The sequence below is a fragment of the Carcharhinus amblyrhynchos genome, chromosome 7 (genome assembly GCF_965287045.1).
Source record: "Carcharhinus amblyrhynchos chromosome 7, sCarAmb.v2.hapA, whole genome shotgun sequence".
NCBI lineage: Eukaryota > Metazoa > Chordata > Chondrichthyes > Carcharhiniformes > Carcharhinidae > Carcharhinus > Carcharhinus amblyrhynchos.
The window spans coordinates 95,237,050-95,264,698 of NC_137330.1; the positions used below are offsets into that span (position 1 = coordinate 95,237,050).

Here is a 27,649-nt window from a genome sequence, read left to right on the forward strand (position 1 = left end):
ATTTACATCTACTCTAAATGCTCTTGGCTCAGTGAAAATGGGATCTGTTTGAAATGAGGACCAGACTTCCAAATCTGGGCCCGGCCTGACACTTCTCCACAACTCCACAAAACTCCCAGTCGGAGGTTGTGAAATTGGTATTTGGTAAGTGCGTGAAGGTTTAAAGTTTATTTATTAGGGTCGCAGTAAGCTTACATTAACATTGCAATGAAGTTATTGTGAAAATCCCCTAGTTGCCACACCCTTGCACCTGTTCGGGTACACTGAGGGAGAATTTAGCATGGCCAATGCACCTAACCAGCATGTCTTTCGGACTGTGGGAGGAAACTGGAGCACCAGAGGAAATCGAGCAGACACAGGGAGAACAAGCAGACTCTGTACAGTCACCCAAGCTGGAAATTGAACCCGGATCCCTAGCGCTGTGAGGCAGCAGTGCTAACCACCATGCCACTACAGGCGATATTGAGATAGGACCCCCTTTCCTTTCAATGGCGTTCCTGATTCACTTTTGCCCATTTCTTTTGAGGAAACAGCTCACCAACTTCTGGTTTTATTAATTACCGCCATTGTCATTATTTTGCACAAAAGGAGCTGAATTTACTCACCATGGTGGTGGCCCTGCACACTGGATCAAGAGCCTATAGCAAGCCTGCTGCAGCAATTCCCAGGAGCCCCAATGGGACTAAATCCCAATCTGGCAGCATCGCTGAATTCCAGTTCCTTCAGGACAAAGATCCCACCTTCACAAATTGCTGGCCAATCAGACACAGCACTAGGAGCTGTGGTCACTGCTGGGACTGCCTAAGGTCTCCAGTGGATTAACAGCACTCGACATCCCAGAGGAAGGTAAGTGTGGCGTCAGGCAGGCCACAGCGAGGTAAAGGTGAGGGAAGAGGTTTGTTGGTAAGAGTGGGGTCCTTCCCTCGGGGATGGCCCTTGTGCCAATGGGGCCATCTGTGGCCACAATTTGTCTGATTGAGAAAGCCTCGCATGCAGGCATGGCCTCCCCATATGCCATGGGCCCTCACCACCATTGCGACAAGTGGGACCGGAAGAGACCTTTACCCACCCTTGATCTAACTGGGTTCCTGTCTGATTAAATATCTCCCACCTCTCAGCCTGCTCCAAGGAGTGGGGCAGGGCAGGGGGTGCATTAAATTCCACTCCAATATCAGCACATTTCCCTCTGAATTCCACTAAAATCTAACGCAGTAAAGCCAGTTGCAATGTATGTCTCACTTTTTTCATGTGGAACGTTTGCCTTGATTCTTGGTGTGAGGAAATTGTCTCAAAGTGGGAGTATAAATAATTCACCTGTTTTTTGTCAGTCCACACTTGGCTGTTGCTTCTCTGTCCTGCTGGACAGGAATTCATTCCATCATTCTGAGGCTGGTGCAGAACTGACATCTGCACACCAGAGGGTGCTGTTGGCCCTAACATTCAATTGAATATGTTGAAGGAGACGATGAACAAGGTTTCAAGCCCAAACTGTCAGGCAAACTTGAACAGATTAGCAGTTAGAGTGCTTCAGGAGACTTACCCACTGACATCTCCCCCTACTATCCCATCATTTCCTAATTTTCAGGCATTTCTAGTCAGGTGGCTCAACTGTTGGCACAGAGCCAGTGAGGTCCCTCTTTACAGATGAAGATTGGGTATAATGATAGAATCAGGCCCCGAATGCAACTCCAACTCTGGACATTTATCAATCTGCCTCGGCATGAAGTTATTAAATGTAAACTGCTTTTTGGCCTTATAGCCCTCCCTTTTCTACATATAAAGTTGTTTGATACGTTCCCAGGAACCCCATCACCTATTTTTGACTTTCCTGGCTACTTTCCGAGTCTCCCTAACCTTTTTCATAGAATACCCACAGTGCAGAAGGAGGCCATTTGGCCCATCAAGTCTGCACCGACTCTCTGACAGAGCATCTTACCCAGGCTCTATCCCCGTAATGCAATGTATTTTACACCCCCCCCTAACCTACACATCTTTGAACAGTTAGGAGCAATTTAGCACGGCCCATCCACCTCATGGGATGAAATCAGAATACCCGGAGGAAACTCACGCAGACACAGGGAGAACATGCAAGCTCCACACAGTTAGGCATCCGAATTGGACGCAGGTCCTTGGCACTGTGAGGGAGCAGTGCTAGCCACTGTGCTACTGTGTCGACCCAGTGGCGTTCCTGTCCTCTAATCATTTCATATTGACGGAAGCAGCTTTTTGTTGCCCTTGCCACCGTTACTTCCCTTCTTGCTCACATTAGCATTTTCTTTTCTGGTGCATTCCGTTTTGCTAATTGGCTATTTAATTACACCTCCGACACAAGTCCATTTATCTCCTGACTTCAAATCTCTTTTGTCTTAATGAACCATTCACAGCAGAAAAACAACAGCTATCAGGTTATGGCACCCATTCCATTTAACCATTACTAACATGTGAAAGCCATCTGGTGTCACCTTAGCTGGTTTGTCCTGGGAATGGATATGCAGCAGAATAAAAGCTTCAGTTCTCAGCCCTTAAGCATTTCGATTTCAACCCCGAAATGACCTCAACAAAGAGAGGAAACAAGATTCTGGAAAAATTATATTTACCAAAGAAATTTCAAGTTTTAAGTTTTAAGTTTATTTATTGGTGTCACAAGTAGGCTTGCATTAACACTGCAATGAAGTCACTGTGAAAATCCCCTAGTCACCACACTTCAGCGCCTGTTTGGGTACACTGAGGGAGAATTTAGCATGGCCAATGCACCTAAGCAGCACGTCTTTCAGACTGTGGGAGAAACCTGGAGCACCCAGAGGAAACCCATGCAGACATGGGAAGAATGTGCAGACTCCACACAGACAGTCACCCAAGCCAGGAAACAGTAGCACAGTGGTAAGCACTGCTGCCTCACAGGGCTAGGGACCTGGGTTCAATTCGCATGACTATCTGGGTGGAGTTTGCATGTTCTCCCCGTGTCTGCGTGAGTTTCCTCCGGGTGCTCTGGTTACGTCCCATGAGGTGGATAGGCTGTGCTAAATTGCTCCTTAGTGTTCAAAGATGTGTAGGTTAGGGCATGTAAAATACATTGCATTACGGGGATAGAGCCTGGGTAAGATGCTCTGTCAGAGAGTCGGTGCAGACTCGATGGGCCAAATGGCCTCTTTCTGCACTGTAGGTATTGTATGAAAAAGGATAGGGAGACTCAGAAAGTAGCCAGGAAAATCAAAAATAGGTGGGAACGTATCAAATAACTTTATATGTAGAAAAGTCACCCAAGCCAGAAACAAGTTCAGGTCCTTAGCGCTGTGACATAGCAATGCTAGTGGCACAGTCGTTAACACTGCTGCCTCATAGCCCCAGGGACCTGGGTTCAATTCCCAGCTTAGGTCTGTGTGGAGTTTGTATGTTTTCCCTGTGTCTGCGTGGGTTTCCTCCGGGTGCTCTGGATCCCTTCTGCAGTCTGAAAGATGTGCTGGTTAGATGCATTGACCCGAACAGACAACTAGGGGAATTTCACAGTAATTTCACTGCAGTGTTAATGTAAGCCTGACTTGTGACTAACAAATAAAACTTTAAACTTTAACTAACCACTGTTCCAAATATTGTAGTGTGCACAATTCAAAATCGGGTGGAGGGAGGGCGGATGAAAAAGTGATAACAAATAATCAGTAATCTAATAACTGTGTTATGAAGCTCCTTGCTGGTTTTAACACTTGCACTTGAGCCTTTTCCCCGTTTGTGTGCATGCTGTGCCAAAACCTACAGTGGCCAGCTCCATGTTTAAGAATCATCCTGGCCCCATATTATTGTATGTCATAAGGAGTAAAATGGTGCTGAAAGGGAACCTCTCCCATCAGGGAATCCTGGGCACTTTGCTTATAGCTTTTAGCCATATGTTACTGAAAACATTTGAAAAGGAGGTGATGAGAGATACTGTTCAGAGAGTGCGAGGTAATTGTATTTAATTTGGTCCCCGTGTCCTCTTTAGACATCGCAGGCAGATAAATAAAGAAATATCTATGTTTGTTTTATTTGGAAAAAGAGGAACAAGGAGGTGCATTTTATGAGACCCCGTCGGGCATGTTTTTGGCAGAGTGGGTCTTGAGAAGGCACAAGTGTAATGGGGTGGGGTGCCCACTCGCCACCTCCCCATCTACCCCCAAACTCATCCCCATCACACAGTGGTGGATGGGCACCAAAATCAGCATCCCAACCACCATATTTCAATTGATAATCAAAGGTCAGTTAGACTTGTTATCAAACCAATGGACCCCGATCGTACGCTGCCCGCTGACGTGGGCAATGGGGCAGGAGGGGGTGATCCAATTTTTAAAATAATCTCATCAAAGGGCAGGAAGGAGATGGAAGCTCCATCTTCAGGCGTTGCCTTTTGTCGATCAAGAGAGCAGCAATCCCCCTCCCAAAGATAGAACTCCCCCTTTCTTCCTACTTACATGCGCCATAAACCCTCATAACCTCCCCCCTCACCTTGCCAACCTGCTCAATTCCTCCCTGCCAAAGTCCTGGACTTACATATTTCCAGGGATCCATTGGATTTTCTTCCTCCTCCTCTTGCAATCCCAGCAGCACCCATTAGTGCCTACTTGGCACTACTGGGACTGATGGAGCTCCCGACCAGTCAGATTGGCTGTCCTCTCCTGACCTTTCCTCTCCAGTGAGGGGTGGAAGTCCCACTCGGCCCTCATTTATCTGGCCTGCAATCCTTTTGTTGGTCTTGATGAGTGCAAGCCAAAGAGCTTCAGTTCACGTTGCTCTTTTCAGCTATGTTCAAGTTCTTTATGACCAATAAATGACTGTTTGCATAATATTCCCTGTAACAAAACCCACAGACAAAAGCTTAGGCTATGTATGACTTTGAAGTGTTTATGCAGTAAAAATAAATCATAGTTGCTTTCAAAAGCTGAATAATGGCCTCCTGGTTTTGTGCAGCCATTATGTACAAATCACTGACAGAGAAAAGTAGAAGCAAAATACTGTAGATGCTGGAAATCTGAAATAAAAACAGAAAAATGTACAATTTGCTGCCAGCAGCTCTGGCAGCATCTATGGGGAGAGAAACAGAGTTAACGTTTCGAGTCCATATGACCATTCTTCAGACCTAAAGAGAAGGAGAAATTTGATGCATTTTGATAACGCTTAACAAGGGCTGGAACAGATGGAGCAAAGTAGAAAGTGACTGGTAGATGTGAGCTAGGAGAGATTGGACAAAGGTGTTTTGGACACAAGATGTTAATGACAGTGTTAAGGACCATAGAAGCAGCGTAAAGGTAAGATAGCAGAATGTGTCAATAGCAGAACAAAGGTCAGAACTCTGTGAAAGCAAATCTTAACAAGTGACAGACAGCCCTGCAGTGGAGGGAGTGTTGCACTGGGACAAAAAGAAATAAATTAAATAAAAAGAAGTCAAGATGGAAGAGGGAATTCACAGTCTGAAGTTATGTTGAATCCAAAAAGCTGTCAAGTGTTTAAGGAGACAATCTGCCACTGTCCATCAACAAAGCAGCAGCAGAACCAGAGCTCTGTCCAGGTTTAATCTGTCTGATCCTTACCTGTGCTGTTTCTACTGGAACATTAAAACTTCTGTACCAATGCACATTACAAGATTAATTCACCTATAGCTGCTTCTCCCATTGTGGAAGTCAGCGTGGCTGGAAAAGTGGATTAACATGCATCAGCTTCAACCTGAAGAGACAGGTCTTTGCAAAACGTGACAGTGTACTGTTAAAAAGCAAACCGCCCTCTATGAGATCCAGGCATTTGTTGTGATCACCACAAACGGATCAATTTTCACTGCTCAGCACGGGTAGCAAAACATCGCACAATTCTTGTCATTCCTCAAAGCACTGGAAACACTATTCGTAAGCATTGAATCCGATTCTGACATCGAATTCTCAGATGAAGGACATGAGCTAAATGACACTGTGCTCGAGGTTAGGTGATATCTTACTCATGAGAGAAAAGTCCACAACAACACAAGTAACATGATCTGCTCCAGCTCCTATCACCCACCAAGCCTGCTCTGTCATTCATTATAATCATAGCTGACCTTGGGCTTCTACCTACTTTCCCAACTGCTCCCCATATTCTTTCAGTCCCTGAAAGACCAAAATTCTGTCTAACCCAGTTTTAAATGTATTCAACAAAGTATCATCCACAACCTTCCCAGATAGAGAATTCCAAAGATTCACAAACCCTTTAGGTGAACAAAATTCTCTACATCTCAGTCCTAAATGATCGACCCCTTATCTTGAGACTATGTCCCTGTGGGTTAGACTCCCTGAGTAGTAGAAAAAGTATCTCAACACCTACCCCATTCAGCCTCTTCTGAATCTATTATAGTTCAGTAAGATCACCTCTCATTCCTTTAATGTTTGGAGAATATAAGCCCAATTTACTTAGTTTCTCATCATGTGGCAAACCCCTCTTCCCTGGAGCCAATTTAGTGAACCTTCATTGTATCACCTCCAAAGTAAGTATATCTTTCCTTAAATATGGAAACCTAAAATTGTACACGGTATGGAGGTGTTGTCTCACCAATGCCTTGTACAATCATAGCAAGAATTATTTTTGCTGGACTTGATTTTTTTAAATTAGCTTACCTGATGTGCGTATCACTGTCTCAGCCTGCATTTGCTGCCCATCCCTTGTTGCCCTTCAGAAGATGGTGATGAGCTGCCCTCTTGAATAACTGTAGTCGCTGAGGTGTAGGTACATCTACAGTACTGTTAGGGGAGGAACTCCAGGATTTTGGCCCAGTGAAGGAATGATGATATATTTCCAATACAGGATGGTGAATGATTTGGAGGGGAACTTCCAGGTGGTGGTGGTGTTCCCAGGTATGTGCTGCTCTTATTCTTCCAGATGATAAAGGTCCTGTGTTTGGAAGGCGCTGCCTAAGGAACCTTGATGAGTTCCTGCAGTGTCTCTTGTAGATGGTGCACATGGCTGCCACTGTTCAGAGTGGTGGAAGGAGTGAATGTTTGTGGAAATTATCGTAATCAGGCAAGTTCTTACTAAAACTTGTTGGAGTTTCGGCCCATCAAGCCTGCATTGATAACAATCCCCGTAACCCCACGTTTTTACCCTGCTAATCTCCTTGACACTAAGGGTCATTTTAACATGGCCAATCCACCTAACCTGCACATCTTTGGAGCGTGGGAGGAAGCCTGAGTGTCCAGAGGAAATCCACACAGACACAAGGAGAATTTGCAAACTCCAGAAGCCTCAGCACTGATCCCTGCAGAACTCCATTCATCACATCTTGCCAAGCTAAAAATAATCCATTTGTGCCTAGACTCTGTTCCCAGTTAGCTAACCAAACTTCTATCCATGCTAATATGTTACCCCTCCCATGCCATAAGTGCTTATTTTGTGTTGTATCCTTTGATGTGGCACCTTGCCAGTTAACACTATAGTGTATTGTTAGAACTGCCTTCATAATAAATTCCCGAATTTCCTAATGATTAATATTGGGCTAATTGGCCCATGGTTCCCTGCTTTCTCTCTCTTTCCTTTCCTTTGCCAACTTCCAAGTAAGTGGGTCTATTCCTGAATCTAAAGGGTTTTGGAAAATCAGAGCTAGTACTTCCATTATTACTGCAGCTATCTTTTTTAGATCTCTAGGCGGTGAGCTGCAGTTCCTGCAGATTTGTTGGATGTTAGTCCCATAAATTTCTCCAATAGTTTGTCTCTGCTGCTAGTAATTACTGTATTCACTCATTTTTAGTCCCTGAGGTGCCCTTTATTTCTGATATAATACATCTTTTACTTTGAGGATAGGCATGATATAGTTGTTTAGTTCTGCTGCCATTTCTTCCTTTTCCGTTGAAGGTGAATAGTAGCCATATTATTAATCATGCTCAATGAAAGGATTAAAAGATGCTGCCAAACAAAGAAAGCTGCAAGACAAGTACACCAGGGCACCAAACTGTAGGTTGTTCATTTTCAGATAGAAATCTTGCAAGGAGCCAATGAGAGCCTGTCCAAATGACAGATATGGACTTCAGATAATATAGGGAGGGGAATTCTGGAGTGCTGGCTTATTTATCAGTTTATGGCTCAGTCTGAAAGAATTCATTAAATCAGATATCTGGACATAGGAGAGGCAATTGATATCTACAAATCTAGACAAGCTAGTATATTAAGGACAACTTGTAACAATAATAAATTAAGTCACTAATACGATTAAACCCCTTCATTATGAATGGGCATTATAATTAAGAAGGCATGCAGTGATTGTGATTATATTTAACGTTTGTATTTTATGCAAAATGCAACCTTAATCAATAGTTGTGAGTTGATAGAGATGACTCCTCTCTCTTGATTGGTATATTTTAATTATTTGTAATTGAATCTAAAAGTATATTTGTTTCTGTATACCTGTACTCAGTACTCTGGCTGACCACTAGCTGGTATTCCTGGATCCTTGCTATATAGTTCACATAATAAACAGCTGTTTGAAAATCTCCACAACTTGGTCTGGCTACGTAAAGGGAACAAAGTTGTACTAAATTAAAAAAGGCTAAATACCAAAAAAAAACCCCATGATGCTCTTGATAGTTTCTCCTGTCTTAGTTTCTAAGGGACCAACATTTACATTAGCCACTCTTTCTTTTTTATATACTCATAGAATTTCTTACTGCAACCAAGCAAAATCCTGGAACTCCCACTCTAATAGCACTGTGTGTTCATCTACAGCACATGAATTGCTGCAGTACACCATTATCTTCTTCAAGAATAATTTGGGATCTGCAATAAGTTCAGGCCTTGCCAGCAAAGCCCATGTCCCATGAATGAATCAGAGAGAATAACAACTTTTACCTATAGAGCATCTTTGGACATCACAAAGCTATTCATAGGAGCATTCCAAAACAAAATATCTAACTCTGAACAACATAAGGATATATTCATGTGGCAGACCAAAAACATACTCTAAAAATTAGATTTGGGGAGAATTGTTTAGTTGAGTTTATTTATCCATGTCACAAGTAGGCTTACATTAACACTGCAATGAAGTTACTGTGAAAATTCTCTAGTCACCATGCTCCGGCGCTTGTTCGGGTACACTGAAGGTGCATTTACATGGCCAATGCGCCTAACCAGAACATCTTTTAGACTGTGGGTGGTAACCAGTAATCGAACCTGGGTCTCTGGTGCTGTGAGGCAGCAGTGCTACCCACTATGCCACCATGTCGCCCTAAGGGAGAAAAGATGGACAGAGGGATTTAAGGTGGGAATTCAGAGTTTATCACAGTTTAAGGTGTGGTAGCTAATCACAGAATGATTAATATTGGGGATGCTCAAGTGGACAGAATTAGAGGGACAGAGATATCTTGGCAGGCTGGATGAAGAAGGATAAGGCCTTGAAGGGAATTGAAAAGGACAATGAGAACATCATAATAAAGGCATTTCTTACCTGCGCCCAACATACATCAGCAAGCACAGAGTGGTGGGTGAATGGGATCCAGTGTGAATTGGGACGCAAACGTTTGGGTTTAGCATGACTTAAAGTTTATGAAGTGTAGAATAAAGGTGGACCCAATTTCTTGGAAGGAGTTTGTCAGAATAGCCTCCAGAAATAAATACTATTGCAATCAAACCACTCTCTTTCTTGCTAAATCTGCTATTCTAGGTGACTAGTATTTCTGGAGATGAACTCTTGTAGTCAAGCGTTGGTTCAGCCGCACTATCTGCACAATTGCTCCATTACAAACAGGACCATGGGTTGGAACCACACAATAAGTTTACTTATTTTGTCAGAAGTGGCCTTACATTAACATGGCAATGAAGTTGCAGTGAAAATCACCTAGTCGCCGCACTCCAGCACCTATTCGGATACACTGAGTAAGAATTTAGCATGGCCAATGCATCTAACCAGCACGTCTTTCAGACTGTGGGAGGAAACCAGAGCACCCAGAGAAAACCCACACAGACACAGGGAGAACGTGCATATAGTGAGCCAAGCTGGGAATCAATCCCAGGTGCCTGGCACTGTAAGGCAGCACTGCTAACCAGCGTGTCACAGTGCCGCCCATGATCAGAGCTAAATCTGTCTCTGTCAAAAATTCTAGTGTAATCTCCAGGCTGGGATTGAATATCCTTTATTAACGGGCCGGGAGGATGACTGACAATAGTGGATGTCAGTTTGGTTAATTATCTATGTGCCGCCGTTTTGCTTGAGGGAGACCAGTACGCCTGGAGGCAAATCATTAACTGGGAGCTAGTCTGTCAGGGAGGAACTCCAGTGATAATGGGCTCTGTGTTCATTACCCGGGAGGCGTGCACAAAGCACAGTTAACTCCAGCCTTGCTGGGAGCTGCTCTCCCTTCCCCACCTCAGCAATGCCTGCCGAGGTCAGGGCAGCTCCGGGAGATAGCCTGATAGAGACGGGCGAAGTGGAGGGTGTGCCGACCGTGTGGGGCGAGGCGAGCAAGGACTCTGTAGTGCCCGAGTGCTTTACTGCCTTACCGCAGGACCTGGTGAAAAGTTTCTCCCACACCAAGCGGGTTGGGAATTACCTGGTGGGTAAGATGATCAACAAGGGTTCCTTCGCCAAGGTGATGGAAGGGCTACACGTTCCAACCGGGGAGAAGGTAAAGGACTGATCCATGAACTGAGCTTGGCTCCTGATTAATAGATGACACACGGAAAGTGCATTAGAGGGGAAACCCAGAGTCTCACTTCAATTGATTTAGCCAATTTGTTTTAGATAGAAAGCAGATCGAATGCAACATAGAAGAACAAAATGAATGAGCCCGCATGTAACTACATTATTCCCTCAAAGCGGGTTCTGAGATCTGCTGCAGTTCACTGGTGTTTAATATTTTTACTCTTTTTGCTTTTCTCTGCCTTATGTTCCATCTAAACTCAAGTTTTATGGTTTTTTTTTTACTGAAGAACTGTGAATGAGAGATGGGGACCGCCAATGATTACAACTTTTACTTCCTAACATTGCATGATTTAATGACATTTAATCACCTATTCAAATTAACAGCTTAGTATTTCCTGTATTTCCATTATCAGTTGGTGATGATCACCTTTTAAGATGCATTGCTGAGCCCGTTTTGCTGGGGTTTTTTGTTACTTTATTCTTTCAAGGAAGGTGGGTGTTGCTAGCTGGGTCAGCACATAATTCCCATCCCTAACTGCCCTTGAGAAGATGGTGGCCAGCTGGCTTCTTGAACCGCTGCAATCCGTGTGGTGCGCATGCACCTACAATACTGTTAGGAAGGGAGTTTAGCTCTGTAGGGATGGCAATATGTTTCTAAGTCAGAATGGTGAGTGGCTTGCAGGTGGTGCTGTTCCCATTCATTGGTGGTCCATGTTCCTCTAGGTGGTGGAGATCGTGGGTTGGGGAGCTGCTATTGGAAGAGATTTGGTGAGCTGCTATGGTGTGTTTCATAGACAGTATACACTGCCGTGACTGTGCGTTAGTGGTGGAGGGAGTGAATGTTTAATTTAGAGCGTGGGGATCCAATCAAGCAGGCTCCCATATCCTGAATGGCATCAAACTCCTTGACTTTTATTGAAGTTGCACTCATCCAGACAGGGGGAGAGTATTCCATTGCACTCCTGACTTGTGCCTTGTAAATGGTGGACAGGCTTTGGAAGTAAGGAGGTGAGTTACTCTCTGCAGAATTGCCAGCCTCTGATCTGCTCTTGTAGCTACAGTATTTATATGGCTAGTCCAGTTCAGTTTCTGGTCAATGGTAATCTTCAAGATAGTGGGAGATTCAGCAATGCTAATGCCATTGAATGTCAAGGGGCAATATTAATGCTGCTTTTCACTCAATCTCCTCCTTCAGCTGTCTCTCTCATTTTTTAAAATAGAAATTACTATGGGGCTTCATTTGTCTTTGAGGCATTAAAACAGGAACACTGTGTTTGGATGTGCAGTACTTGCCCAATACAGTCTATCTGAAATTAGAATAGTCACATTTCAAAATTAAGAAATACTCTCCTGACCCCAATGCACAGGGCAATTCCTATAACAGTTTCTGATGCTGCAGCGATGTAAGAGGTGCTGTTTTAAAGGACAATAGAGTTTGTAGAAGAAACTCAAATGTCAGTTTTTAAACCTAACTAAATATAAGTCTAAAAGGTGCGTGAGTTGCTCCAAGAACCACATTAAATCTATGGCTAATTTTCATGATGCAGCTTTCCCCTTTCCCAATGAAAGACACCTTTCCCCACACGGACCAAATTCACCATAGACTTGGAACAACAATTATGTGCCTTTTTGTGACTAGAAACTTCTCCTTGGGGATGTAACTGGTGCTAGCAGTGCCATGGTTGTCTTCTGAAGGAAGAGAGCCAATGTCGCATGATCCTTCCACCCATCAGTGTAGGCGTGGCAGCCGTTACTGCCATTCAGTCTGTGCCTAAAAATGGGCTCAAAACATTTTCTTGAATATTTTTAACTTCCATTTTATGGACAACTTTCTGATAAAAAGTCATTCTTCTTAAATGTAGGCGTTGCTGTCTGTTAAGTGTGTCACGTCATCGGCCTGGCCTTGCTCGAGTGAGACCGGAAACTCCTGCCCAAGATCAATGGACATTTCCATTGTCTGCCCTTTGCCTGCTCCTATTCCGTGGCGGGCAGGGCAGTGAAATTCTGGTGGATGTTTTCATTCTTTCCACCATATACTTAACAATCATCCGCAATTGTCAGTCTTTCCACGTCACACTCCTGCAGAAACAGTAATACTACAGGCTTAATCCTTGACGCTAGTTAATTTCTTGTCTCCGTTCCACCTCATTTCAATATCATTCATGAGCATCAGCACGCTGATGAGATCCACTTTGTTGTTTAGATCTGATTTAATGGTTCATGTGTTGAGAGGAATAACTGTTAATTTTTGGAGTTCAAGTGCTAAATAGGAACAGTAGATTGAGAAACAGATAACCAATCCTGAAGTCTGTGCAATTCATAAGAACATAAGAAATAGGAGAGCAGGAGTAGGCCATCTAGCCCTTCGAGCCTGCCCCGCCATTCAATAAGATCATGGCTGATCTGTCGTGGCTCAGTTCCACTTTCCCGCCCTCTCTCCATAACCCTTAATCCCCTCTCTTATCAAGAACCCATCAACCCGCTTCTTAAAAATATTTAGCGAGGCAGCCTCCACCACTTCAACGGGCAGAGAATTCCAGAGATTCACCACCCTTTGAGTGAAGAAGTTCCTCCTCAACTCCGTTCTAAACCGCCTCCCCTTTATCTTGAGGCTGTGCCCCCTAGTCCTACTGTCTTTTTTGAGCGGGAAGAGTCTCTCCACCTCTATCCTATCCATCCCATTCATCATCTTATACATCTCAATAAGATCTCCCCTCATTCTTCTAAACTCTAACGAGTACAAGCCTAGTTTATTCAGCCTCTCCTCATAGCTCAATCCCCTCAACTCCGGTATCAGCCTAGTAAACCTCCTCTGCACTCCCTCCAAGGCCAAAATATCCTTGCGCAGGTGCGGCGCCCAAAACTGCACACAGTACTCCAGCTGCGGCCTCACCAATGCCCTATACAGCTGCAGCAAGACCTCCCTACTTTTATATTCAATCCCCCTCGCTATGAAGGCCAGCATCCCATTCGCCTTCCTGACCACCTGCTGCACCTGCAAGCTGGGTTTTTGCGACTCATGCACAAGGACCCCGAGGTCCCTCTGCACCGTCGCCTGCTGCAGTTTTTTGCCACGTAAGTAATAGTCCTTCCTACCATTCTTCCTACCAAAGTGGACCACCTCACACTTGCCAACATTAAATTCCATTTGCCATTTCCTGGCCCATTCGCCCAGCCTATCTAGATCCTTCTGCAGACTCTCCACACCCTCCGCACAATTTGCCTTTCCCCCAATCTTGGTGTCATCAGCAAATTTCGACACCCTGCACTCGGTTCCCTCCTCCAGATCATCTATATAATTGGTAAAAAGCTGAGGCCCCAGCACCGACCCCTGGGGCACTCCACTAGTCACCATCCGCCAATCCGAATAGCACCCGTTGACCCCCACTCTCTGCCTCCTATTTGACAACCAATCCTCTATCCACGCTAACACCCTACCCCCAACTCCATGTCCCCTGACCTTCTGCAATAACCTCTTGTGAGGTACCTTGTCAAACGCCTTCTGAAAATCCAGACAGACCTGGGGTAATTTATTTCAATGGGTAACCCGTGCATGTTTAATAATTTTAGAGTGAGAAGGAAGAAAACATATCTATTTAGAAAATTTGAATATCATTGCACGTTCTGTAAATGACCACTTTTATATGTTTTGTAAAGTTACATAGAACATAGAACATTACAGCGGAGTACAGGCCCTTCGGCCCTCAATATTGTGCCGACCTGTGAAACCAATCTAGAGCCCATCTAACCTACACAATTCCAATATCATCCATATGTATATGCAATGACCATTTAAATGCCCTTAATATTGGCGAATCCACTACTGTTGCAGGCAGGGCATTCCACACTCTTACTAATCATTTAGATAATTTATGAATGAAGTATATTTTTACAAATAAATGAAAACTGGAACAATGGGTGAAATTTAACTTGGATTATTCATATAGTTAATTTGATTTGATTTATTATTGTCACATGTATTAGTATACATGAAAAGTATTGTTTCTTGCGCACAATACAGATAAAGCATACTGTTCATAGAGAAGGAAATGAGATGGTGCAGAATATAGTGTTACAGCCATAGCTACAGTGTAGAGAAAGATCAGCTTAATGTAAGGAGTTCTCAGATTAAAAAACTAAAAGGATCTTTATAAGCAGAGGAGTTCCATTGTTGAACCAGGGAGCCTGGAGAGATGATTGTTAATTTCATTAGAGGTTCACATTATTCATGTGAACACCAGAATCATGGGGCTTTGAGGGTAAAAATTTACATTTCCACTTTAAACATTCCAAGAATGACACATTGTAATGAAGGTGGCTTGTGGGGGTTAGGAAGGTTCTTTTGCTTTAATTATTGTTAAGGGCTGTTAAGATAGATTTCATGTTTTTTTGAAAAAACTGCTGTTCCCTTCAAGTAACCAAACAAAGTAACAGTATGGTTTCAAGATGATCTTTACTGTAGCCATCTACAGGACTGTAAATGCCCATTTAGAGCATTCAGAGTGAAAAATTCAGAAATACAAAATCATTAAAGACACAGCTTTGATTTCAAGTAATTAACATATGCCAATAACAGAATAGGAGTTATCTCAATCCTATCATAGTTATGGTTACATCATGCATACATAAGGGTATAATGTCCAATTAAAATTTCTGCATGTTATATTGTTAAGAAATTATAGCTATGTCTCTGACTAATGGTATCTCAACCTTCCTTTCCATTCTTCCTTGTTCTAATGGGCAGGCATGATGTACATCATTCCATTAGATAGTCCATGAGCGTTATCTGGGCTTACTTTAATCAAAATCTCTCATTTGCACAAAGCTCGCAGCTTATGTGATTTTTAAACTTGTGTGATTTTTAACCCTTTCAATTATATCATTGTGGATTTCTGTTTACAGGAGCATTTTCAGTTTTGGTCTTGTGTAGATTGTATCTCACTAAGTCAAGGCAAAAAAAGAGATAAATGTTAGTCAGCCCTCCAGCTGAAGCAGAGGATATGCTAACTTTAGGATAAAGGCAAAATTCTGCAGATGCTGGAATCTGAAACAAAAACAGAAAATGTTGAAAAAAACCAGCAGGCCTGACAGCATCTGTGGAGAGAGAAAGGAGCGCTTGAGTCAGCATGATTTTTTGTTTAGTGGGGAACAGAGGAGCTGACTGTAAAATTTTCTACAGGTTTGTAAAGAGAAAAAGATTCACAAAAACTAATGTAGGCCCTTTACAGTCAGAAATGTCAGAATGCGTAATGGGGCACAAAGAAATGGTCCAACCAGCTCAGTCGGTAGAGCATGAGACCCTTAATCATGGGGTCGAGCCCCACGTTGGGCATTATTATTATGGGTGGCACAGTGGTCAGCACTGTTGCCTCACAGTGCCAGGGACCTGGCTTCAATTCTGGCCTCAGGTGACCGTCTGTGTGGAGCTTGCACATTCTCATGTCTGCATGGGTTTCCTCTGGGTGTTCTGGTTTCCTCCTACAGTCCAGAGATGTGCAGGTTAATGCTAAATTGACCCTTAGTGTCAGGGGGATTAGCAGGGTAGATATGTGGGGTTATGAAGATAGGACCTGGGTGAGATTGTTATCAGTGCCGACTCGATGGGCCAAATAGCCTCCTTCTGCACTGTAGGGATTCTATGAAATAGCTCAGGAATTTAGTTTGTACTTTGCTCCTGCCTTCTTAAAGGAAGACATGAATAATGTACCAGAGGTTCTGAGAGAAACGAGTTTTATGTGGAGCTGAAAGAAATCAGCATTAGTGGAGAAATGGTTTTTGGGAAATTGATGGGATTGAAGTGGGTAAATCTCCTGGTCCTGATGATCTTCATCCCAGAGCACTTAAGGAAGAATAATTGATCCAATGGTAACCATTTTCCAAAATTCTTTAGACTCTGGACTCATTCCTACAGATTAGAGTGTAGCTAGTGTAAGGTTGCTCTTCAAAAAGGGAGGGAGAGAGAAAAGAGGGACCTATAGACCAGTGAGTCTAATGTCAGTACAGCGGAAGTTGCTCAAGTCAATTGTCAAGGATTTCATAGCTCTGCATTTGGAAAGCAATGGTATAATCAGACAAAGTCTGGATTTAACAAAGGGGAAATCATGGTTAACAAATCTATTGGAATTCGTTGAGGATGCAACTAGTAGAGTTGACCAAGGAGAACCAGTGGATGTGGTTTATTTAGACTTTCAGAAGGCTTTCAAGGAGATCTCACCCAGCAGATTACTATGTAAAGTTTAAGTATATGGGATTGTGGGTAGTGTTGGAGATGGACAGAGAGCTGGTTAGCAGATAGGAAGCAAAGAGTTGGTATAAATCGGTTTGTTTCCAATTAGTAAGAAGTCTCACAACACCAGGTTAAACTCCAACAAGTTTATTTGATAGTAAACCCACAAGCTTTCGGGGTTTGCCCCTTTGTCAGGTAAGTGGAGAGTTCTGGTCTCAAACAGAGCATGTAAAGGCACACACAGTTTACAGAATACTGATTAGAATGTGAGTCTTTACAGCTAATCAATTTTCAAAGGTGCAAACAATGTGAGTGGAGATAGCATTAAGCATAGGTTATAGAGATGTGTATTGTCTCCAGACAGAACAGTAAGTGAGTAAGAGACAGTAAGGACAGTAAGTTTGTTTCCAGTTGACAGGCAGTGACAAGTGGAGTATAGAATCATAGAATCCTAAGTGCAGAAGGAGGCCATTCAGCCCATCAAGTCTGCACCAACCACAATCCCATCCGGGCAGTATCCTCATAACCCCATGCATTTACCCTAGCGAGTCCCCCTGACACTAAGGGCAATTTAACATGGCCAATCCACCTAATCTACCTGGACTGTGGGAGGAAACTGGAGCACCCGGAGGAAAGCCACGCAGGCACGGAAAACCGTGCAAACCCCGCACAGACAGTGACCCAAGCCAGAAATCGAACACGGGTCTCTGGCACTGTGAGGCAGCAGTGCTAACCTCTGTGCCACCCCAATATACTTGTAGCAATAATAGGAAGGCTGATTATTATATGAATGGTTGTAAATTGAGAGAGGTGGATATTCAGCAAGACCTTGGTGTTGGCATCAATCGCTGAAGGTAAGCACAAAAGTGCAGCAGGCAATAAAGAAGGCAAATGGTATTTGGTCTTCATAGCAAGAGGATATGAGTGTAAGAATAGGGATGTTATACTGCAATTGTATAGGGTATTGGTGAAGCCAACCTGGAATATAGCGTCCTTATCTGAGGAAGCACAACCTTGCTATAGAGGGAGTGCAGTGAAGGTTTATCAGGCGGATTCCTGGGATGGCAGGTCTGTCATGTGAGGAGAGACTATGATAATTAGGCTTGTATTCACTGGAGTTTAGAAGAGTGAGAGGGGATCTCATTGAAACTTATAAAATTCCAACAAGGTTGGACAGTGTAGATTCAGAAAGAATTCTCCCAATGGTGGGGGGGGGGGGGGGGGGGGGGGGGTGGTGTCCAGAACGAGGGGTCATAGTTTGAGGTTAAGGGACAAATCTTTTAGGCCTGAGATGAGGAGAAATTCCTTCACCCAGAGCGTGGTGAATGTATGGAATTCACTACCACAAAATGTAGTTGAGGCCAAAACGTTGTGTGATTTCAAGAAGAAAATTGATCTACCTCTTGGGGCTAAAGGGATCAAAGGATATGGGAGAGATGCAGCATCAGGATATTGAATGTGATGATCAGACATGAACCTATTAAATGGCAGAGCAGGATCAAGGGGCTGAATACCGATTCCTGTTCCGATTTCATATGGTCTTAATAGGAAATGGCCACAAATAGATTTTTGCGGTCACCTGAAGTCATGGTCAGATGTGACAAAGAGAAGCCATTGATGGTGATTCTTTGGCTATAGTTCAATGGTCAAGATTGGAACAAGGTGAGAGCATTCTGTGAGAGAATGGTGTGGTCAACCATGTCAAAGGCTGAAGGCAGGTTAAGAAGGATGTTACTTTCTCATAGCCACATGGGCTGTCATTTGTGACTTTGATAAGAGTTATTCTGGTATTGCAACAAGGGCAGAAACCTTACTGCAGAATTCAAAGCTAGTGAAAGATGGGATTGGATTTGGGAGGCAACAACAAATTTAAGGACTTTAGCGAGGAAAGGGAGGTTGGAAATGTGATGATAGTTTACAAGATTAGTGGTGTCAAGATTTTTTGAAGGGAGGGGAGTGTGGTGATAAAAGCAGATTCAAGGAAGAGAAGGATAGCACCTGAAATAAGAGAATCATTAACAATGTCAGTTATCCAGGGGACCCCAGCAGGCAAGTTGGTTTAATCATTGGTTTAGTGGGGAGAAGTTCAAGGGAGCGGACATGGATCTCAAGGACAAGATGAGCTGAGAAACACCATAAGGAGAGATGGGACAGAAACTAAAGAAAGATATGAGATCAGTGCTAGAATAGTTTGCTCTGTCAGGTGGCTGCTAGCTTGGTGCTAGACACCAACCTCGCAGGGAGTTCCATAACTCCTGCACTGTCTTTTATTGACGAAGATGCCAGGCTGGTGATGGAGAATGTTTCTGACACCTTGGGCCCTGACGAAGCTTTGCAATGTGGGTGAAGCCTAGTACCCTCTTGTCCTGTTTCACTCTATCCACTGGGAATGTGAAGTAGGTGATTTTCCTTGCATTGGAACTCAGTGACCACCTTAATGTGTCCCTAATGAAACCTGTTGCAATCTGGAATGAGCCGAATAGTTCATGGCCAAAATGTCCTTGATAGCTCTAAGCAGTGCAGTCCATGCTCTGATTGTGGGTTCCAATTGGCACGGCAGCAGGCAACCTGGTGCTATGGCCGTATCCTTGGTAACATCAAGGGATGAAAAGTGCTACCTGAAGATGAATTTTGAGTGTGGCCGCTTGCATGTTACTCTCCCCTTCTCTCTTCTTCCAGATGCTCCTGTTATCCCCACTGCTCCCACTCAGCCGTGAAGGAGGACCTATCGGACTTTGCCTGGTTAGACTAAAACACTTCACAAAGCAGATAAAAGCTGTCTTGCGCTGACTCAAAGTTATTTTACAGAAAACAAAATTCATTTATGGAATGTAGAAAATAATGCCCCTCACTGCACCCCTCCCCCCGCAAAAAAAATCCAGAAGTTTACCAGCAGCAACCGGTAACTAACCTATGTGGAGGAATGAGTCTGTTATATAGTTTTCTTGCAAGACTACTAACGACAGTTAGTGGCATGATTAGCTGAGAAATGTTATAATGAGAAAAATCAAGGATTTGGGGTCAACAAGCATGGCGCCCTAACTCTGATATTATAAAGAGGCTTCAAGCTGTCTCCAAAGGGGCCTGGGATACTTACTGAGCATCTGGATACAATGTGTTGGTGAACAATGAGCACACATGTGTCACCTGTCAGATTGGACTCTTAGACATATGTTTTATGTCTGTAGAATGGGCAATGAGTAATCACACTGCTTGGCTAACATCTGGAAGCATCCACTAATTTGATTTGGTTGATTTACTTCCCAGGTAGCCATCAAAGTGATTGACAAGAAAAAAGCAAAGCAGGACACCTACGTACAGAAGAACATGAAGAGAGAGCCCCGCATCCACCAAATGATCAAGCACCCGAACATTGTGCAGCTGTTTGAAACGCTGGAGACAGAGAACTCCTACTACATGGCAATGGAGTTGTGCCAGGGTGGAGACCTTATGGATAGAATCTGTGAGAAGAAGAAGCTAGAAGAAAGAGAAGTGAGAAAATACACCAGGCAGATCTTGTCAGCAGTTGAACATCTCCATCGTCACGCGATAGTACACAGGTAGATTTGGAACTGTTTCCTGTCCATCCCCACAGTCTGCCCCTGCTGGTCCTGTACACATCTGTTGTCACAGTTATCCATTCTGTCTGGAGCTATTTATCACACCAAACTTTAGACAATGGGAATTGTTTACTGACCCCATTCTGCCAAAAAGAAACTTAGGAGTGTGAGGTGTAACTTAGGTGGTTTTAAGACTGTGCACATAGGTTCCTGAATTTCTAAAAACAACTGCCAGCAGTGCAACATTAGCAAATTATCTGGCACAATGGTTAGTATTGATGCCTCGCAGCGCCAGTGACCTGGGTTCGATGCCCAGCTTGGGTCACTGTCTCTGTGGAGTCTGCACTTTCTCCCTGTGTCTGTGTGGGTTTCCTCCAGGCACTCCAGTTTCCTTCCACAGTCTGAAAGATGTGCTGGTTAGGTGCATTGGCCATGCTAAATTCTCCTTCAGTGTATCTGGCATCAATCTAGCAGGACTGTTGGCAATAGAATAGATGTTAGCATGTGTTGTGCACACTTCTAGAGTGTTGACTTGGTGTAAAACAATGAGATAGTCTGTGTCTAATATGTGCAGATGTTGTTTCCATTGTTTAATGTGTGAAGATCATTGTTCAGGTATCAAGTTAGACTTGAGGACCCTTAAATATGTTAACAATGGACCTGTGGAAGAACCCATCGGGTTTTTCATATAGGTGGCACAGTGGCACAGTGGTTAGCACTGCTGTCTCACAGTTCAAAGGACCAGGGTTCGATTCCCAGCTTTGGGATTGTCTGTGCAGAGTCTGTACATTCTCTCTGTGTCTGCGTGGGTTTCCTCCCACAATCCAGAAAACATGCAAGTTAGGTGCATCGGCCATGCTAAATTCGCCCTCAGTGAATAGACACTGGAGTGTGGCGACTAGGGGATTTTCACAGTAACTTCATTGCAGCGTTAATGTAAGCCTACTTGTAATATTATTAAATAAACTTTAACTTTAAACACCCATAACAACTAAAGAGTGCTTGGCTGCTCAGCCACTTGTCTCTTAATCTGCCATCACCAGTTGCTACCCACTATTGGGTCCAAACCCAGGTCGCTATGCTTCACACAGTGACAGTATGAGGTAGCACTGTCTCAAGATAGCAGGGCATTTAAAATCAAAACAGTTAAATCAAATCTAGCATGTACGATAGGAATTGGTGCATACAAAACGTGGGGCGGCACGGTGGCATTCCTCCCACAGGCTGAAAAATATGTTGGTTAGGTGTATTGGCCATGCTAAATTCACCCTCAGTGCACCTGAACAGGTGCCGGAGTGTGGCAACTAGGGGATCTTCACAGTAAGTCCATTGCACTGTTAATGTAAGCCTACTTGTGACACTAATAAAACTTAAGTATCTTCATTGTTTGTGAGAATTTTTCAGCAGTCTCTGCAACCATCAACTAGAGTTTTTTTGTTTTAAGTTTTAAAACATTCCCATGGAATCGAAAGGGATAGGAGTGCTCTATCCCATCCTACCCTACAGGAAATGTGATCAGTCCCGTCCCAATCCCCAGGCCCGCCACTACCTCTGCAGTCTAGCACTCCCTTCTGAACTTTGCAGGTTTGTGGCCTGAAGTTCATTTTTCATTTTAACCTCCACGATTGGCAGCAGCCTGAGTGGAACAAGTGTGGAGATCAATAATTACCCCCAATTAACATTAGATTGTTACATTGCAAGTATTGCTGCCTGAATAGCTTTGATATTCACAAGAATTATTCACTGTTTTAAGGTGTAGTTGCAAGGATTCTTTAATTTATTATTCAATCATTAATATCATTGAAGACTGATTCTCAAACAAGTCAATATTAAATATGGTATTTGGTTCCATTAGTGAAATGTTGACCAATCAAAGAAGACAATGTCTAAGTCAATCACCATAATTTTCCTTATAGTGGAAGTTAATCATTATAATTTCTCATTCCATATACACACCAACTAGTAAAATCCAGAGTTATATCTGTTGTCAAGTGACCCCTCAATTCTTGCATTTATAAAACTGCACAACAAAATCTCAATGATTCAGATAATTGTGCTCGAACAGCAAGCTGACTGAAGACAAACTCGCCAACAAAAACACAAAAAACTACTTGCGATTAAGACCAGTTCATATACAATTTAACAGATATATTCAGAAAGTAGAGGCACGTGGTATAAAGAAGACAGTGGAAGTTTGGATACACAATTGGCCAACATGAGATAGAAGGCAGAGTACACATGTTTTTGTGAGTGGAGGAGGCATGCATGTTGGCTCTAAGCATCATCCAACCCTTTGCAGGGATCAGCATGAGGATCATTGTTATATCTCGTTGATCTGAACTTGGATACAGGGCACAAAATTTAAAACATTGCAGATGGTACAAAATTGGCAGCCAAGTAATAGTAACTAGAATAGCAGCAGACAGGAAGACAGATGCAGGCTGATGAAATGGGCAGATGGCAAATGTAAAGAAATGTAGCGTGAAGTAATGCACTACATGAAGGAGCAACATTTAGAGGCAGTGCAATCTTAATCTCTAAGGTAGGGACATGTTCAGCACAACTTTGTGGGCCGAAGGGCCTGTATTGTGCTGTAGTTTTTTTATGTTTCTATGTTAAATGGTACAGTTCTGATAGGATGCAAAGCAGAGGGACCTGGGTGTGCATCCTCACAACTCTTTGAAAGTGGTGGCATTGGTAAGACAGTTGAGAAAGCCTATAGGATTCTGTCCTCCTAAAGCAAGGACTGGGACAACATTCAGGCCTGGGCTGATAACTGGCAAGCAATATTTGAACGATATAAGTGCCCGGCAATGATCATTCCAAACAAGACAGAATCAAACCATCTCCCCCAATGACTGTTAATGGCATTACCATTGAGTACTGCTGAAAAAGGACACATGCAGTTGAACATTTTCATCTTGCACTCACCAGCACATTCACAAGGATTCCAAATTTTTAAAGGAAACATAATTATGAAAAGAGTGCTGATTGGTTGGTAAGTGGACTCTGATTGGTAGATGTGTTGCCATGGAGAATGTACCAGTTGACTGAAAACTGATAGCTAATTATCAAGCTTTGTTTAACTGCAAATCAGGCAGCTTGACTAATTGGTGAAGGCATTCAAGGGGAATGAACCAGTGAATGGTTATTACCTATTTCAATATCACCTATTTCATTGAGTTGAAGAAGGCGTAATCATAGAATGATTAATCCCTACGGTGCAGAAAGAGGTCATTTGGCTACACCGACTCTCCAATGCAGCATCCCATCCAGGTCCTATCCCTGTCATCCCACATATTTACCCCGCTCACCCCACTAAACTGCACATCGTGGGACACTAAGGGACAATTAGGGTGGCCAATCCACCTAACCTGCACATCTTTGTAGTGTGGGAGGAAATCAGAGCTCCCAGAGGAAACCCACGTAAACAGAGAGAGAATACGCAAACTCCACACAGTCACCCGAGGCCGGAATTGAACCCCAGTCCCTGGAGCTGGGAGGCAGCAGTGCTAACCACTGTGCCACCGTGCTACCGTATAATGTGTGCACATGTTCCTTCTGTCTATAAAGGAAAAGTTCCTGTGTTTTAATTTATGTCACCTCTAGTAAGCTAAATGAGCCGTGTTGTGAGCCTGATTGATAATGTTAAATTAATTGACAGTGTCATTATTAGCACACTCAGGACTGTTGAGCAACTGTTGCCCAATCACAGAATAACATCTAATTGAACACAAAGGGCAGGATGTTCTTGCCCCTCCAACCAGCAGGATAACCCACTCTTACTGAAGTCAACAGAGATTGGAATGGTCTGTCAACATCTCCCCCAAAACTGGGCCGACTTCAGTGTCCTAAGTATCATATTCTGGCCATGAACCCAGAGACCTTGTTCCCTCATAGCCGAATGAAACTTATACCTGAATATGGTGATTGAAGGTCAGGGGTTAAATTGGTCTTTGACCAATCCCACTATTTGATTGAAAGACTGTATTCAGAGCTTCCAGTGAAGTTAGGCTCCTCACTGTCTGTAAGTTTGTGAGCTGCAGACTGTGAGTAGTATTACATTTTGTTTTTCCTCTGTAGTTTTTTCAGTAGCTTCAAAGAAATAACACAACCTTTCAATACATTGATACCAGCTCTCAACTTCTGGGTCAAACAACTCTATCTTCCCAATTAAAGGCATGTTAAGGATGTCTATACCTTTTTCTTTTCGGTTTGGTGGTCATCTTCCTCCTCCTAACTATGTCCTGCAATCACCTAACAACTGGTATAGCTTTTCCTCATCGCCAGTGTAAAAACTAGAGATGACTCAATGTGGCTCCAACAACAAAGAGAGTTTATTAAACTATGATAATTATAAAGACACTAAGGGCCTGACAGAAACATCATCCAAGTCTACTCTCTTCTTCTCTCTGGCTCCAACTGAATTCCCAGTCACCAGGACACATACCCTCGCTCATGATTAACCTAGTTTCTTACACTCCTGTTCCATAATGTCTTTCTGTACAGGAAGATTCTATGATCTTAAACACATAATCACCCAGCATAAAACCTTGAACATGCTCTCAGCAATGACAGCGTGGATGAAGTTCTTCATTTTGATTCAGTGGGCTTTATTTGCTTCTACAGTGATCAGACTGCTTAATGTAACTTCAATACTTGATCTCATCTTAACATTCTGCTGCTTTCAGCACTGTGTTGACAGTATGATGATTATAGTGTTGGACAGAAAGCCAGGGGTTGAGAATTTAAAGCTCACAACGGCAAATTGTAAAAATGAATTGAATACACTGGAAAATTTGTGGCCAGTACTTCTAAATGCATTTACCTTGCATTAGGTTGATCTTTCTCTACACGCCTGCTATGACTGTAACAGTACATTCTGCACTCTCTCATTTCCTTCTCTATGAACGATATGCTGTGACTGTAAAATGTGCAAGAAACAATATTTTTCACTGTATGCTAATACATGTGACAATAATAAATCAAATCAAATAAAATCAAATCAGTGCCAGAAGGAATGATCTGGAAAACTGTTAGATGTTGTTTAAAAAAAAACACCTGGTTCACAAACATCCTTCAGATAAGGGAGCATGCTTCCACAGCCCCCCAGACCCTGCACCCCCCCCCCCCAACCTCGTACCCCATCAACACTACGCTATTCCCGCCCCCCCACCACTGCACCTTTGGCTTACCATCTGACACATTTGCCTTGATGCATTTTGAGGTGGCCCAAAACACATTCAGTTCACTTCACCAAGTAAGCTTCACATTCACACGGCAATAAATGAGGTTTCTACTCTGAGTGAACAGAAATATACTTATTTGTATACTGAATTGTATACCGGATTCCAGTCAGGGGTCAGATCTTGAAAGGTTTGATTTTCAGGCCTGATTAGCCCTTCCACAGGCAAACAGGTAAATCATTCACATCTATAAACTTCACAGTAATGGGCTGTGGGCAACACCCATTCAGTTCACTTCGCCTGTAATGGTGGGACTTCAAGGTCTCTCCGTAGCAGCGCAGGTTCCTTGTAGCCCTAAGGGAATCTCTCCCTGATCTCAGATACAATGGCAGAATCGGTGGTGGGAATTGTGTATGTGTACATTTCATTATAAATTGGGATCAACAATTCACAAGTATTCAGGCCAAGGCTGCCTGTCAGAAGGAGAATGGCCTTGGCATGAGGCTTCCAGGCTAAACTTACCTTTGGTCCCAGTTGGCGAATGAAGCCTGACTGAGACAGTGACTCAGTTTTGGATACTCTCCCCTCATTCCTTGAAGAAAGAGACTATTTATATTCTTGTACACCAGGGACAGCAGTGTCATTGAGAGTAGCTTTCCAGTACTGCCTGTGCTTCCATAATGGGGAATGGGGGAAGGGGAGGGTGGCTGATTGTCTGAGATGTCTCCACAGTGCCTCAGAAACTCTGTCAGAACAATTTGGAGACTTGAAAGTTCTCCATAAATAAAAACAGAAGGTGCTGGAAAAGAACAAAGAACAAAAAAAATTACAGCACAGGAACAGGCCCTTTGGCCCTCCAAGTCCAGAAGGCACCGACCACGCTGCCTGACTTAACTAAAACCCCATATCCTTCTGGGGACCATATCCCTCTATTCCCATCCCATTCATGTACTTGTCAAGACGCTCCTTAAAATTCACTACCGTATCAACTTCCACTACCAGCAATGGGTTCCAGGCACCCACTGCTCCCTGTGTAAAAAATCTGCCTCATACATCTTCTTTAAACCTTGTCCTCGCACCTTAAACCTATGCCCCCTAGTAATTGACTCTTCCACCCTGGGAAAAAGCTTCTGACTGTCAATTCTGTCCATGCCTCTCATAATCTTGTAGACTTCTATCAGGTTACCCCTCAACCTCTGTCATTCCAGTGAGAACAAACCAAGTTTCTCCAAACTCTCCTCATAGCTAACACCCTCTATACCAGGCAACATCCTGGTAAATCTTTTCCGTACCCTCTCCAAAGCCCCCACATCCGTCTGGTAGTGTGGCGACCAGAATTGAACACTATTTTCCAAGTGCAGCCTAAGTAAGGTTCTATAAAGCTGCAACATGACTTGCCAATTTTTAAACTCAACACCCCAGCTGATGAAGGCAAGCATTATGTATGCCTTTTAGATGACTTTCTCCACCTGCATTGCCACTTTCAGTGACCTGTGTACCTGTAGACCCAGATCCCTCTGCCTATCAATACTCTTAAACATTCTGCCATTTACTGTATATTTCCTATCTGTATTAGACCTTCCAAAATGCATTACCTCACATTTGTCCAGATTAAACTCCATCTGCCATCTCTCTGCCCAAGTCTCCAACTGATCTATATCCTGCAGTATCCTTTAAAGATTATCATCGCTATCCACAAATCCACCATCCTCTGTGTCGTCCACAAACTTACTAATCAATCTAGTTACATTTTCCTCCCAATTAATTATATATATTACAAACAGCAAAGGCCCCAGCACTGATCCCTAAGGAACACCACTTGTCACAGCCCTCCATTCAGAAACGCACCCTTCCACAGCTACTCTTTTTCTTCTTTGACCAAGCCAGTTTTGTATCCACCTTGCCAGCTCACCTCTGATCCCATGCAACTTTACCTTCTGCACCAATCTGCCATGAGGGACCTTGTCAAAGGCCTTACTGAAGGCCATGTAGACAACATCACTGCCCTATCCTCATCAATCATCTTCATCACTTCCTCAAACAACTCGATCAAGTTAGT

General features: G+C 43.4%; 1 protein-coding gene across 1 annotated transcript in view; it reads left to right on the top strand.

Moving 5' to 3' along the window:
- Positions 1–10,290: 10,290 nt before the first annotated feature.
- Positions 10,291–27,649, top strand: part of LOC145345609 (uncharacterized) — a 46,182-nt gene continuing 28,823 nt past the window's right edge. Inside the window, exons 1-2 of the mRNA XM_080193442.1 lie at positions 10,291–10,601; positions 20,112–20,404. Coding sequence (XP_080049568.1) covers positions 10,350–10,601; positions 20,112–20,404 — 545 coding nt within the window. The 5' untranslated portion in view covers positions 10,291–10,349. The remainder of the gene's footprint in view (positions 10,602–20,111; positions 20,405–27,649) is intronic.